Source organism: Gracilinanus agilis, chromosome 4, assembly GCF_016433145.1.
Source record: "Gracilinanus agilis isolate LMUSP501 chromosome 4, AgileGrace, whole genome shotgun sequence".
NCBI classification, from domain to species: Eukaryota; Metazoa; Chordata; class Mammalia; order Didelphimorphia; family Didelphidae; genus Gracilinanus; species Gracilinanus agilis.
The window spans coordinates 360,079,818-360,096,523 of NC_058133.1; the positions used below are offsets into that span (position 1 = coordinate 360,079,818).

General features: G+C 35.4%; 1 protein-coding gene across 1 annotated transcript in view; it reads left to right on the forward strand.

The window, feature by feature from the left end:
• Positions 1 to 16,706, forward strand: part of FIG4 (FIG4 phosphoinositide 5-phosphatase) — a 169,184-nt gene that overhangs the window by 43,638 nt on the left and 108,840 nt on the right. Inside the window, exons 2-5 of the mRNA XM_044676692.1 lie at positions 2,558 to 2,656; positions 3,047 to 3,170; positions 9,749 to 9,905; positions 13,209 to 13,259. Coding sequence (XP_044532627.1) covers positions 2,558 to 2,656; positions 3,047 to 3,170; positions 9,749 to 9,905; positions 13,209 to 13,259 — 431 coding nt within the window. The remainder of the gene's footprint in view (positions 1 to 2,557; positions 2,657 to 3,046; positions 3,171 to 9,748; positions 9,906 to 13,208; positions 13,260 to 16,706) is intronic.

Consider the following 16,706-nt stretch of genomic DNA (forward strand, 5'->3'; position numbering starts at 1 on the left):
CATCCTCTCATCAGAAGATCTTGCCTCATATTTTATGGAGAAAATAAAGGCTACTTGCCATAAACTTTCTCTCTTCCCCTTCTGTGCATCTCAAATCCTCTTGACATCATGCCCCATTTTCTTCTTCATTATGGTCAATTATGAAGAAATATTTTTTATCCTCATAAATGCTAATCACTTTCCTTGGCTCTTTTAAAAAAATCCTCACCTTCCATCTTAGAATCAATACTATATATTGGTTCTAAGATAGAAGAGTAGCAAGGGCTAGGCAATGGGGGATTAAGTGACTTGTCCAGGGTCACACAGCTAGGAAGTACCTGAGACCAGATTTAAACCCAGGACCTTCCATCTCTGGGCCTGACTCAATCCACTGAGCCACCCAGCTGTCCCGATCCTCATCCTTCTTAATCTTTTTTTTTTTTTTTTAGTTGACATTATTGACTCCATATCTCTTTCTGAGGACATTGACCTCTAGTTTTTCCTGATACTCTTCTCCCTTATTTCTTTCCCCTCCATTTCTTCAGACTATTTACTCTCAACCTCTCTTTCCGGATCATCATCTGTGTCTTATTCCTAACTGTGGGTATAATTCATGACCTGCCTTGAACCATTTTTTCTTTCTTTACAGTCTTTCTTGGCGATCTCTTTAAGTTCAATAATCATCTCTAAAACAGATGACCTCCTAGTTTATATATCTATCTTAGGTTCTTTTACTTTATCAACAGCTGCCTTGTGGGTGTTTCCTATGGGATGTCCCTTACACACTTTAAATTCAATATGTCCAAAACAAAACAAATTACCTTCTCCAGTCCCCTCTCACTCTTCTCCCACCTCTGAACTTCTTCATTTTCTGTTGAGAGTACCATCAACCTTTTGGTCATCCAAGTTCATAACTGTAGAATCATCCTAGATTTCTCACCAACCCTCATACCACATATCTAATCAGTTGCCAAAGCTCATTGATTCTATCTCCACAACATCTCTTCCATCTGTTCCAATTTCTCAACTCACATAGCCACCACCCTAGTTATGACCCTTATTGCTTATCACCTGGATTATTACAATTGTCCCTTTTTTCTAGTTTTTTTTTTTTAAAATTGTATACCCAATTCATTGATCTCTTCTCTCCCTTTTGTTACTATAAACATTTAGAGATGGAAATTTTCCCCTAAGGACTGCTTTGGCTGTATCCCACAAATTTTGGCTTGTTGTTTCATTGTTATCTATTTTAACGAAATGATCATTTCTGTGATTTGTTCTTTTACTCACTCATTCTTTAGAATTATATTAGTTTCAAATACATTTTTAATCTGTGCTTCAGAGGCCCTTTATTGAATGTAATTTTTATTGTATTAAGGTCCAAAAAGGATGCATTTAATATTCCTACTTTTCTGTGTTTGTGGAGTTTTTATGTACTAATACCTGGTCAGTATACAAAAAATGTATACACTTTTCTATTCCCATTCAATTTTCTCCAGAAGTCTGTTGATTAAAAAATTCTATTCAGCTTCTTGACTTCTTCCTTATTTATTTAAGGTAAGGGTTTAATCTAGGTTTTTTTTTTAAAGTTTTTATTTTGAATATTTCCCCTAGTTACATATTTCATGTTCTTTCCCTCTTCTCCAAGCCCCCTTAACCCCCTTAGCCAATGCACAATTCCACTGGGCTTTACATTTATCATTGATCAAGACCTAATTCCATATTATTGATGGTTTAATCTAGGTTTTATCTAAGTCTAAGACAAGGTAAATTGAGTTTCCCTCTAGTATAGTTGCTTCTTCAGGACCTGGCACTGTGGATACTTTAGAAAAAACTTGTTGCTTGATTTATTTAGTCTCATATTTTTCTTTCTTAAAACCTTCTTTATAGGAAACATTCCTTTATTAGTCCTTTACAAGGAAATCCTGAAGTCTTTGAAGTATATATGTTGTCCAGATTTATTCCTACTCAGCTGTGTACAAGTGTATAGTTATCAAGCATCAGTATAGTAGCACAGCAGGTTTACCAGTATTGGTGAGGTAGTTAGCTAACTCCCAGACTTGTTGGGGGAAGTATTGAAAGATGGGACTTTTAAATGAATATCAAATGAAGAAGATTATTTAAGACTTAGTACTTTGAGAAACTCCTGCAGTTTCTAGTGGTTAGTCCAAACATGCTCTTCTATTTCAGACATTGGAAGGCACAAAAGAATTGAAGTACATCTTGCTTTTGGTCTTGCCTGGGAGATTAGAAATTCCTTCTGAATTCTAACTAGCTTGTATCAGTTTTTGTATGATATAGTAGAAAAAAGCACTGGATTTAACAGTGTGATATTATCACATACTTAGTCATTAATAGCTGAGATGGGATCAGGAACCCATCTCTCCTTACTAACCATTTTGGTTTACTTTATATGACTTATAATTTTTAAATGAAATCAGCCTTCAGTAAACCATGTTGATGGATTTATTTTAAAAATCAAATATATATTTATAATTTTAAAGATATGCATAAAAGAACTTGTGATAAAAACCTGTCTAACAACTGATTTTTTTGGAATTGTTGACATTTTTCACAGAGATATTTCCTTGTTGGGAGTAATCATGCAGAAACTAAGTATCGAGTCTTGAAAATTGATCGAACTGAACCAAAAGATTTGGTTATCATTGATGATAAGGTATGTTCCTAGTTCATTTGAAAATGTGAGATTTAACTTTGGAATGATTATTATGGTCTTTATACTAAATTATTATGATATCTACCATGTAAATATAGAAATGAAATATGTTACTTATACTCAAGTGCTTTTGTCTTGGAACAGAAATATAGAGTATAGAGATCCCAGTTTTGACCCCTTTCCACTTTAGACATATATACTAATTGCAAACTATGTAAATATATTACATAAGAATTTTGAAATTAAAAAAATTACATCTGAATGTTATAAAGCCTTATATTTTAGTTATTTTATAGAGAAAGTTTGTGTCTTAAATAAAATTTTACTTTTTGTACATGTGTGATCAAACAGCCTAAAAAGTTAACAATCTAAAATGTTGCTTATTTTTAGCATGTGTATACTCAACAAGAAGTTAGGGAGCTTCTTGGACGCTTGGATCTAGGAAACAGGACAAAGATGGGACAGAAAGGCTCCTCTGGGTTATTTCGAGCTGTGTCAGCTTTTGGTGTTGTAGGTAAGCAATTTAATTCCTTAAAATGCCTTTTTCTTTAAATAGAAACATAATAATTCTACTGTAGTAATATCATCTAGTGAAACCATAGCCTTAGTACAGTAAACTGTCACCTGTGGCTTTGAATAGCTAATCAAACACTGTTATCTACTAATCAGTCAATTAACAAATATTTATTAAGCCATTTCTGTGTTTAGCATTATGCTAAGTGCTTTGAGGGATACAAAGCAGTAAAATGCAGGTTCTCTTCCTTATAGCTTATAAACTAGTTGAGAAGACAAACAAACATACAAGGAATGTTAGTTGGGAGCAGTGTAGTTGCAGTGGAAAGTACATTTGACCTAGGAGTCAGAAGAACTTGGTTTTGGATCCTGCCTGACCAGTCATTTAACCTCTCTAGCTTCAGTTTTTTCATCTATAGAATAAGAGGATTGGGCCAGATGGCCTCCAAAAGCCCTTCCTGGTTTAACTCTGTGATCTGCTGTGATTCTTTTCTTGTTTCCTATTTCAGTTTCTTCATATGGCAAATGAAAATAATTGTACCTACCTCATACAGTTATTTTGAGGCCCAAATGAGATAACATATATAAATCACTTTGCAGATCATCAAGCTAATATTATTACAGATTTGTCATGAAGCAGTGACTTTTTCCAATAGCAGTCAGCAGCATATGAATAGGAGTGAGTAGAGAAAGTGGATGATGGCAGGTGGGGAAGGTTATGTAAGACTGGGATAAGACAAGACAAAAGAGTTAGGGATTCAAAGAGAGCTGATGACCTGACAGTTCCACAATAAATTAAGATTGTAAAGGAAGAGATGAAAGTAATAGAGTAGGAGAACAAGGATGAGTGGAGTCCAGAAGTCATGGAAAAAATATGAGGCAGAATTAGAGATAGAAAATTAGAAGTCTTTTTTCAGAAAGGAAAATTGAAGAGTTCTGGATCTTGGAGTTGTAATTAGTGGTTAGATTTCTAAGAGGCTGAGAGAGGAGGGAATAAATTCTAGGCAAAGACACAGGCATACTGGATGGGATGTTATGTGGGAGGGACAGCAAGTAGGTCAGTTTGGCTTGATTGAAGAGTTTATAGAGGGAAGCTTTGTGTAGTAAACCTGGAAATGTGGGTTGGAGCTAGTTGGAGAACAGCTTATGAGTCAGAATAGTTTGTATTTGATTCTAGAAGCAATAAGGAGCCATGGAGCTTCTTGAACAGTGGGGAGATATGATCATTCTGTGCTATAGGAGTATCCTTTTAGCAGCTCTGTGGAGATTAGATTGGAGAAGGGAGAAACTTAAGATAGGGAGACCAATTAAAAGGCTAGTTCAGTTGTGCAGGTAAGAAGTGATAAAGACTTGGACTAATTTGTTAACCATATGAGTGAAGAGAAAGATAAAGATGTGAGAGTTATAGAGGCAGAATCAGCAAGATAATATATGGAGTTAAGGAGAATGAAGAGTCTGGGATGAATTCAAGATGTGTGCTTGGAAAGATGATAATGACTCTACCAGAAAAAGGAAGTTCCAAAGTGAGGTAGGTTTGGAGGGGAGATATATGAATTTTATTATGGACATGTTGAGATTGAGATCCAGTAAGATCCATTCCATTAGGTAATACAAAGGGTTGATAATTAAAATTATGTGAGTGGATAAGGTCACAGAGATAGAGAGAGAGAGAGAGAGAGAGAGAGAGAGAGAGAGAGAGAGAGAGAGAGAGAGAGAAGAAGGGAGGGTCTAGGACAGAGCAGAGGAGCACATCCACTTTTCTAGGAGGGGACATAGATGAAGATCCAACAAAGAAGACTGAGGAGAGAGCAGGCCAGCAAGAGGAGCACCAAGGACACCCTTCATGAAATCTCATAGAGGAGAGAATGTTCAGGAAGAGAAGGATGAGAATTAAAAAAGACCAAAATTGATCTAATAAGAGCTCAACAGTTTCAGTTGAGTGATGAGATCAGTAGTAGGGCTATAATGGGTTGAAAAATGAGATAAAATATAGTCATCTTTTTCCAGGAATTTGGCTGAGGAAGGGAGAAGAGACAGAAGGGTAATATCTTGAGGAAGGTAATATCTTGAGGAAGGATAGAGGGAATAAATGTAGCACCTTTTGGACTCCATACCGTATTTGTCCTTAAAGGACAGATTCCCCTAGACAGTGGCAATTACCTTCAGGTTCAGGGAACTCTGTGATTCTACATTCCTAACATTATAGCTCAAAAGCTTCTGTCAGGATCCATACCTTTAACAGTCAGTTAGTAAACACAATTAGCTCAAAGCAAAAGCATTTACTAGGATGGCATATTTTGAACTGCAGCAGTACATGTCCCCTATTACTCTGATGTGCATTCTCCCACAAATACACATCTCTGCTGAGTGGGCTGTGCTCAGTGAGGCTCCTGGGCCCACTCCCTTCTCAAGCTTGATTCCTAAACCCCACAGATAATTCTCTCTTGGGTATATGGTTAAATTTCCTCTCTGTTTCTGGGGTTCGGTTTCTTCGAAGATGCTCATTGCCTCATCGGCTTCTGCTCTTTGGTCCCTTCTCAATGAAGTATTTCTTTTTTTTTAAACATTTATTAATATTTATTTTTTAGAAAAGTTAACATGGTTACATAATTCATGCTCTTACTTTCCCCTTCACCCCCCGAGCTCACCCCAACCATGGCTGATGCGAATTTCCACTGGTTATAACACGTGTCATTGATCAAGACCTATTTCCAAATTGTTGATAGTTGCATTGGTGTGGTAGTTTCGAGTCTACATCCCCAATCATGTCCACCTCAACCCATGTGTTCAAGCAGTTGTTTTTCTTCTGTTTCTTCTCTTGTAGTTCTTCCTCTGAATGTGGGTAGCGTTCTTTTCCATAAGTCCCTCAGAGCTGTCCTGGGTCATTGCATTGCTGCTAGTACAGAAGTCCATTACATTTGATTTTACAACAGTGTATCAGTCTCTGTGTACAATGTTCTTCTGGCTCTGCTCCTTTCACTCTGCATCAATTCCTGGAGATCTTTCCAGTTCGCATGGAATTCCTCCAGTTTATTAGTCCTTTGAGCACAATAATATTCCATCACCAGCATATACCACAATTTGTTCAGCCATTCCCCAATTGAAGGACATACCCTCATTTTCCAGTTTTTTGCCACCATAAAAAGGGCGGCTATAAATATTTTCAATGAAGTATTTCGCGTAGGGCAAGTAACTAGCATACCATACTGTGACTGATGGTGGGTGAGGAGATAGAAATCCTTTCCTTGCTACCTTCTGGTAAGAGGCAGAGGGCATACTCCACAGAGTTGCTTCCTTCCTGTCTGCTCTTACTATAGGGCTCACATAGCTTTTTAAAGGCCACCAGAATCACAGTTAATTTTTGATTAATCAGTGGCCAACTGACCTCTCAATAACCTCTGTAAAACTTATTTACGTTTGTAAAGCGATAACAGAATATAGATGTGTTTTTGCACTTAGCTTAATAGATTAATGCCTTGCTACTTCTGTTATCTTCGTCTTTCTGGATGGAGGTGAGAATCATCTGACCAGAGAACAAAAAAAAATAGGAGAGATGAGGAAATGTCTATAGACAGTTGAGGAACCAGTAGATAGGAAAAGACTAAACATAAGAAAGAGAGGAGATATGATGGGGGCAGATACTGAAGAGGTTTGAAGGGAATGGCATATAAGTGGAGAGATTTAAGGTAGTGGAGAGAATGGTTACATCTTGATCAGAGTGGGACAACAAAGAATGGGTGCCGAGAAGGAAAATAGAGGGAATTTATAGAGAGCAGCCTCTATTTTCTCAGTAAAATACGGAACAGAGTCTTTTACTGAGAGTATACGGGAGAGGTGGTTGTATGGGAGGCTTGAGAAGAACAGAGGAAGTTTGGAACAGCCCCTCTGTGGGGAAATGTGATAGGAAAAATTATGGAAAAGAGAAAATGATTTATTTGCATCAATGAGGACACATGAGTTTAGATAACATGAATCTACAGTCTCAGTCAACATGAGTGACTTTTACAGCACCTGAAGGGAAGCAGAGGAAGGGAATGCTGGGGGTAATATAGGGTTGGGGTTTGGGAGGTCATGAATGATCCCCTGTATTAAGCAGAATGTTTTTGCAGGAATTTTTTAGACTTTAATCACATTTTCTGTTGTTGCAATGTGTAGTCTAGAAGAATATTACTGAATGCTGATTTCACTTGGGACAAAAACATGTATTAACTCAGCTCAGTAGCCACTTAAGTAATGCATGATATATCCCATTGTTATTGAGTTTCTGGGGAAAAATAGGACTTAGGAATGGATGAGGTAGAGTTGGATAGGCTTAATTAGAAAGTAGGGGAAATAATTGAGTAGAGTCAAATACACAGAGAAGTTTCTATTGCCATGTGACCCTTACAACTGAGAAACAGCTATTATACTTTTTAGTTCTTTGAGTAGACTAATCCATTTTAACATATGTCCCTTGAATTTTTGCTTCCTCACCACAATTTAATGGCCTTTGTGAGGCAGCTGGGGAATTTACAGAGAAAGGCAGAATAGAGAATGCCTATGGTATTCACTCATGTTTTAGTAACTATATTATAGATTAAGATTATCTGAATTTAAAAATGGAAATGGATCATCTGATATTAGTTAATAAAGGAAAATAAAGGAAATATTTTTGATTAAAGACAAACCATTTAACATGAAGAAATAAAATAAAATTCAACAACTTTCCTTAATTTTTCTGGGCTAAAAAATAATGAATAAGTTAAAGTCCATGGTCTGTTAAACCCCTTTATTGGTGATTATAGCTGACATTTTGGTATAGTGGAAAGACTTCTGGATTGGGGGGCAGAGGCTCAGTTTTTAAACCTTAGCTTATTACTTAGGCCCTATAAGACCTTGGACAAATTATATTGCCTTTTTGGGCCTCAGTTTACTCATTTGCAAAATTAGAACATTGGACTAACTTACATTTCAGCTATAATTCTGTGATATGATTCTTTGGAGAAGAAAATGCATTTTTGATTGGGGCCAAAAGAAGAAAAATAATTGAAGATCTTGGCACAGTGTAGATGTTTACAGTGATATAAAGGGAACCGGTTTTTCCCAGACCTATTTATTTATAAATAAACCCTTACCTTCTGTTTTAGAATTGATATTAAATATTAGCTCTAAGGCATAAGAGCAGTAAGGCCTAGGCAGTGGGATTTAAATGACTTGCCTAGAGTCACATAGTTAGGAAATGTTGAGGCCAGATTTAAACCCAGGATCTCCTGTTTCCAGGCCTGACTCTTTATCTGATCCATTAAGCAACCCAGCTGCTTTTCAGACATATTTATTTTTCATCAGTTGTTTCAGGTATGTCCAATTCTTTGTGATCCCATTTGGGATTTTCTTGACAAAGATAATGGAGGAGTTTGCCATTTCATTTTCTAACTTATTTTACAGATGAGGAAGCTGAGGCAAACAGGGCTAAGGGAACTGCCCAGGGCCATATAGCTAGAAAGTGGCTGAGGCTAGATTAGAACTCAAGTCTTTCTGACTCCTGGCCCAGCACTCTGTCCACTAGCTATGCCACTAGACCTTTTATAATTTGAATAATGTGAAGAAAAAGTCCAAATGATATACTTTGGATTCAAACTAAAAAGATGAAATTTAATTTCACCCAAGATTTAAGTAGATGGGAGCTGTTTGGGGGAAAATTCTTTATCGAAGTAAAAATAAATAAATTTAAAAGGAAACATAGAGAGGGGAGATTCTCTGTGGGAAATTTCTATCATGTAAACCTAATCAAATGTTGCTGTTGGATGTTTTATTCAGTTTTTGTTCAATTAAAATATAACTTTTGCTTTTAAAGTAAGTTACTAATGAATTTATAACTACCTTTTAATTTATGGCTTGTTATTAAATTTGTCAGGCATATTTAAATATGGTTGGAATGTGGGGCATGTGTGAGAGCCAATATTTTTATTATAAATTTTATGAACAAATGATTTCAGAATGATTTCAGAAAAAATACACAGAGTAATTAATATTTTTGTAGGTATATATACAAGATATACATTCACAATATATATTGTTCATATTGGTCATAGAATTTTAAAAGAATTTTTATATTATGGATTTTGTATAGTTGTTATAAATTGGTACGTATGGTACCTCTTTCATTCTCTATGAGTGGAAGTGAATAAGATTTGGTTATTTAAGTAACTTGCTCAAAGTTATGCCATCAATTACTATTTGAAAATAAAGCAAAATTTCTATAGCTCCTGATCTAAATTCCTGAGGAGATTCAATCTATTTAAGTGATGGCGAATATCACTCTATAAAATAGTTCTTAAAGAAATTTCATAATTTAGTAATGTTTGAATCATGAAGAAATAACACTACTCTTTAAATGTGTTTATCTGATAAAATAAAAGAGGATTATTTCAATTTCAACTTTAATACTTTAAAAATCTGTGATTTCAGTGGGGGTGACCCAAAGTACTACCCCTTCTTGCTATCTAGAAAATAAGCTTTCCTGAGTTGTAGTCTCTCTCTTTACTCAATTCTTAAGGCATTAAAAAATTACACATTGCATTTTTTTCTATTTTGAAATAGGTTTTGTCAGATTTTTAGAAGGTTATTACATCATATTAATAACAAAAAGGAGAAAGATGGCAGATATTGGAGGACATGCAATATACAAGATAGAAGATACAAATATGATCTATATACCAAATGATTCTGTACGAGTTACTCATCCTGATGAAGCTAGGTAAATACTAGTGGTTAAACTGTTTTTACTTGTGATATTATAGATTAAGAAAATAAAGCATATTTTGGAGGTTGTATGTATTATTTTAAAAGTGGTGTTTTGTTTTATTACATTTGACTAAATGCCATTTTGAAATTTTTAGAGCAAATAATGGATGTGCCTTACAATAAAGATCACATTGTAAAGTTGAAAACTAATCAAGGCATAAATTTTTGAGTATAAGAGTAGGCAGGTAAAACTTGGTCTAATTAAAAAGAATTATTAGAATAATATTCATTTTGTCATTTTGCTCTAAGGATATAAAAAATGGGGAAACGCTAGTAATTGTCTTTGTGTCCAAGACAGTTGGTAACAGTGTGGGATGAATTGTGCATTATTCCACAGTATACATTGATTTAGTATTAGTAATCATAGACTGGCAACTTCCTTTAGAAAAAGTGAAGTTAGGTGCCCTCCACTAGGAGATAGCAATCTCTCCTTTTGAAGAGTAGAAGAAACTCCCTCCCCGAAATACATATATATATACACTAGTATAGGCCTTTGATATTCTTCTCAAATGTGGCTAAAAGACTGTCCCCACTCTGCTTCTTCTTTCCCATGGGAAGGAAGCTCAGGTGTCCTAATTTCTATGAGAGAAATCTCAAAATTTACAAGTTATAATCTTGACTACATGGTCCGAGAAATGTTTCAAAAGCCCAAGAAATGTTGTGATGCTATAGCCCAAGAAATATTTCAAAGAGTATTTCAGCCTGAATTGTTGCAATCTAAAATCTTTGGACAGGCCTAAAAACCTGACTCAACTAAAAATTACAAACCTAAGGAATATTCCCATATGCTTGGAAACATTGGAAGATAAAGAAAAGACACTCAGATGCATTGGGAAAAATTAAGGAGGGTAGAAGAAAGAGGGTAGAATAAGATACAGATAATGGGAAAGTGGAGATAGCATTGTGTTGGATCCTGATAAAAACCTGAGTAAATCTTGGCATCTAGTATAAATATGAAAAATAATTATGACTGAAATAATAATATAAATTAGTTTTTTAATTAAAGCCATGCTGATAGATAAAGTTATTAGACCACGCGCTTGTAAGAATTAAAAACCGCCACCCTCGCCATTATTGTCTCCTGTCTCCTCCTGAGTCTGCTGGCCAAGAGGCCACTCCCTCCTAACCCAGGAGATTTAAACTCTTCTCTGCGTGGAGAGGTAGGCCTCCCCACGCCCAAAGAACCGGAACCGGAAACCCATTGGACCACGGGAAATGTAGTTTGATAATTTCTCCGTGTCCATAGAAAATACATATATATACTTAAAGATGACATCTCCCAAATTTCACTTTTACACTAGGCATAAATATAACATAACTTTTTACACTAAAACCTACTTAATAGGCTATGTGTACTCGTTTTGTTATAGTTATTTGTTTTATACAATTTGGAATTGTAGTCTCAAGATTTTGACACATGTCCTTTAATTTTTTTGAGCAATCTAGTTTTCCAAGTCTATCTTTGATTATACAGGCATACCATGGAGATATTGCAGATTTGGTTTCAGACTACTGTAATAAAGGGAAAACCACAAAAAGCTAGTCATATGAATTTTTTGGCTTCCAAGTTCATATAAAAGTTATATTTACACTATAGTGTAGTCTATTAAATATGCAATAATATTAAGTCTAAAAATGTACATCCCTTAATTAAAAATACTTTATTGCTAAAAAATGGTAGCCATCATTAAAGCCTTTAGTGAGTTGTAATCTTTTTTGCTGGTAAAAGTCTTGCCTCAGTGTTGATGACTGCTGAGAGATCAGAGTGGTGGCTACTGAAGGCTAGGGTGGCTGTAGTGATTTTATTAATTTGCTGCTACTGAAGTTTGCTGCTACATTTGACTCTTCCTTTCAGTTGAACACTTAGCAACTAAGTTATTAACTGGCCTAATTTTAATATCAAATCTCAGGGAATAGGGAGGCCTGAGGAGAGGGCAAAAGATGGGGGAATGACATTTATCGATTAAGTTTGCCATCTTATATGGATATCATTTGTGGTACACCAAAACAGTTACAAAAGTAACATAAAAATCACCATAAAAGCTGTATTAATATGAAAAAGTTTGAAATACTGTGAGAGTTATCAAAATCTAACACAAAGAGATGTGAGTACAGGCTGTTGGAAAAATGTCATTGATAGCTTGCTCAATATAAAGCTTCCACAAACTTTTAGTTAAAAAAAAGAAATACCCGTGAAGCACAATAAAGCAAAGTGCAATAAAACAAGGTATGCCTGTACATGTGAGTTTTCAGGGAAGTTTAAATCAGGGAAATTCTGAGGGTATTGAAATATGTTTATTTCTTGGCTAAATTTCTGAACTTTTCATGATGTGTGACACAGTATAAGGTTGTGTTCCCATATTCCATCTCCATTTGTCAGTAGCTATAATTCCAGAGCAATTCTGCTTCTCAATATATCAATAAACCTATCAGAGTTCATAATTTCTTAATGAGGATGCAGCTCCTAGGACCAGTAGAAGTACAAAGTCCCCAGAAAAGATTTTTTTCAGAGGGTTACTATTTTATTTGAGGAAGGTGCCCAGATATAACATGCTCACTTGAACTTCCTTTGACAAAAATTTTAGTTTATGAATACAATGAATGGAAAAAAAGCAAGTTTCATCAGTAAAAACTACTTTTTTTCCCACCCTTAGTATGCAAGCCTTTGTATTATCTTGCCCATGGAAAACATTTTTCCTTCATAGTAATAGTAACTGTTTTTTTCTTTTTCCTGCTTTTCCTGCTTCCGGAAGTTTCCTCTGGATGTCTTTGTATATTTTCTTAGGATTAATTAGACTATTGTGCAGCAGTAACTTTGTCAGTCCTGGTATTTTTTGTTTTTGTTTGCACTTTCTTCTACACATCAGTGTAACTTGAATCCTTGAAACACTTAATTTCCTCACATCAATAGTCAACTCAATTTCTCTGACAGTTTTTGAAGTATATATCAAAATCAAAGTGTGCATCAAAAATGTAGTGAAGTACATCAAAAATATCAAAAGAGAGCAGTGAATCCAACCGTCAGGGATAGAAAACTAAGTGTGGAAACCAATTTAATTCAATTACATCTAGTCAAGGTCTGTGCTGTCTGGTTCACAGGTTGATGTGAGGAAAGTATGTTTTAAACATAAAGTGTTACATAAAAAATAATTTATTATTATCATTATTAGAAATATACACACATATTTGTTGGGTGATAAAAATGTTAAAGAATTTATTATAACTATGATACTATTTGTTTTGGATTTCTTTTTAGATATCTGCGAATATTTCAAAATGTAGACCTATCCAGCAATTTTTATTTTAGGTAAGTTTGAATTTTACTTGGGGATTAATTGATTAATTAAAATTTAGAGAGTAGGACAAAAACAGAATCAAAGTCTCACTAACTCTTGTTCTGTCTCCTAAGAAATCATCTCACAAAAATATAAATGTGTTAGGAGCTTAAAGAAAACCTGTTATCAGAAAATACAGGTAGATAAATAAGATGATGATTATTTATATTACAAAACATTTTCAGCCGTACAAGAGGATTTGTCCCAAGATTCTTTATTTAGGCTCACTTTAAACATGATTTACAAAATGTTGATTCTTGGAAGCTATGCCCATTTTGTTATGTGAGGTAGTATGTTTTGGAGGTGGTGTTTTTTCTTTTAGACTAAACCTGTGGCTTAAATTGTGTAGGAAGAACAGCTATGGAAAATCCTCCTACCAATGAAAATTATTTTAAATAAGGTGAATTGACTAATACTATTAAATCAAACTTAGCAATTTTTTAAACTACGAAGCAAATTTATTTCAACAAATATGACCATTTTTTCAAATGAGACTATTGAAATGATTGAAATAATCAACAAATGTAATACTATTAGGTTTCAAAAATGAAGTGGAAAAATCACTTTCAATCAAGCCTTACACATGAATTAAAGAAAAAATTATGATTATACCAAACAATAGTGTGTGCAGCAACTCCTGCAGAAATGTTAGAAACTTGAATAATTGTATTTTAAAAATAATTCTACTTACCATAATAATATAAGATATAATGAATAGTAATTAGAAGTATTCTGAAAATAAGCTTAGTTAGAGTGAAAATATTCTGGCTGCCCTTTGAAATTCTCTGCTTACAGTAAAATAGAATAGAACTACTGTAAAAAGAAAGTTGCTATGGTGAAATCTGTTCTGAAAGGCATCTCTTGGTTTCTCAATCCCAAACTTTATTTGTACAGGTTTTAGAATAAGATCTGAATTCAAAGTCTATCCATCAGAGACACCATTACTTATTAGAGTGTCAGATGGTTGTCTCTGAAAGCATGCCTTGATTTATACCATTAGCATAACTCTTTGCTGTATTTTGGCAATATTCATAACATTATTAAGTAGTGTAACAATTTTTAAAAATGAGTAAATTAAAACAACTAAATTATTTATCTAGTGTCATCTTATGTTCCTTTTGGTCTTTTCCAAAGTTGGCGTAGCTAAAATAGTTCGTCACCTGGTGTCTAAACTTCTATGATGGCCCTCCCTGCTCTCACACTCTAGCATACTTATTTAGATCCATCTTTGGACATCAGACATGTGGGAATTAATTGCTCTGTTTGGGGGACTAAAAGTCCTCATCAAGTTATATTTAAGGTAATTCTAGATATAGGCAGGTAGGTGCCTCAGTAGATGGATTGCTGGCCCTATAGTCAGGAAGACTTGGGCTCAAATCCAGCCTCAGACTGTGTGACCCTGGTCAAATCATTTAATCACTGCCTGCCTTAGTTTCCTCAATTATAAAATAAGGATAATAGCAGCACCTCCCTTGCAAGGTTATTGAAAAGATCAAATGACATATTTTTTAAGCACTTCACACAGTGTCTGGTACATAGTAGGCACTATATATTCCTTTCCCTTTTCCCTACCTCTTACATTGGGATGATAACTAAATACTAGACAGTACCTTAAAGTGAACCTCAGGATTAAAATCTTAAAAGCATGTCCTTAAGAAGTTATGTTCAGAGAATAGACAGCTCTAAGAAAAGCCCCTTAACTCAATCATACAAATCCATGAATTTTTTGCTCAACTCGTACTATGTATTTTGGGTATAAATTCAAAATATCTAAAACAGAAATGATTGTTGTTCTCTCCTTCAGCCTTCTTCCTTTTGAACTTCCTTATTATTATCAAGCACATCTTCCTAATCAGGTTCTTGATCTTGCTTTCATTTTCTGCTTCTTTCTTTTGTTTATCCCATATATCCAATCAGATGCCTATTGTGTAATTTCTTTCTCATCTTCAATCAGATGCCTATTGTGTAATTTCTTTCTCATCTTCTTACTCATATAGTCCTTCTGTCTATTCACATAGCCACCAACCTAGACCAGACCTTCAGAATCTCTCACTTGAACTACTGAAGTAGGTTTCTAATTGGCCTCCTGCCTCCAGTCTTTCCTCACTCCAATCCTTCCTCCACTCAGCTACCAAAGTAATTTTCCTAAAGCCTAGGGCAGTGATGGTGAACCTTTTAGAAACTGTGTGTTTTGCCCTGCTCCCCTACTGAGTGCTGGGTAAGGCCCCCACATACACACACAGGGGAGGGAGAAAGCTCTCCCACTGGGCTGGTAGGCGGAGGGGCAGGTGAAGTGAGGAATGTCCTCAGTGAATATAGAAAGGGGGAGGGGAGTGACCTGAGTGCTCTGTTCCCCTCCAGCTCTGCCACCTGTGAGCCACCAATCTCACCTCCTATGCTTTCCCATTGGCTGCTGGGCAGAGGGGTGGGTGGTGTGAAAAAATGTCCTCAGGCACAACAGAGAGGGAGAGGGGAGCAGCTCCACAACAGAGAGGGAGAGGGGAGCAGAGTCCCTCTGCCTTTCTAGTAATGAACTCCAGGGAGGTGGGGGTTGGGGCATGCATGCCCACAGAGAGTGCTCTGCATGCCATCTTTGGCACCTGTGCCATAGCTTCACCATTACTGACCTAGCGTCTGACCCTGTCATCCCTCTGCTCAGTGAACTCTAGTGGCTCGCTAGAGCACCTCTAGGAGCAAATACAAAATCCTTTGTTTGACATTTAATAGCCAAGCCCTCTTTTACCTTTTATGTTTTCTTATATTTTTCCCCCTTCCATGTGATCTATTATCCAAACATACTGGCTTAATTGATACTTCTTGAACATGACACTATCTTATATCTCCTTACCATTGTACTGAATGTTCCCTGTGCCTAAAATGCTCTCCCTCCCAGCTTGATTCTTAGAATTGCTGGTTTCTTTTAAGATTGAACTCAAGTGCCATCTCTTCTAAGAAGTCTTTCACATTTACCCCAATTGCTGGTGCCATTCCATAGCTAATTATACAAATGATGTGAATAAAACTTGGCTTAAATAATAACATGTGATTAAAAAATTTAGGATTTTAAGTCATTTATAGTTTATCCTCTAATACCTACAGATTTCATTTTCAAACTCCAGAAAAATTTTCAATCAATAACTAGCCATTTCAACCTCTTTTATAAAACTTGAATATTTAGTAAGTCAGTGTTAATTTTTTCTTCTCCTCCATGGAATTTGAAATCTATAACTCAGCTGATACATGTAATTAATAAGCTAATCAAAGTAAAATTTAAATGTTTTATGGGAAGCTGGAGCCTCAATATTTGGTATGCATTAAACTCTCTTCTTAACTATAAGAGCAACATAATTTTTCAGTTTCCAGAGACTATCTTCAGGTAGCTAATGTGACTGTCTTTGTATAAGAGGAGTAACATTTGA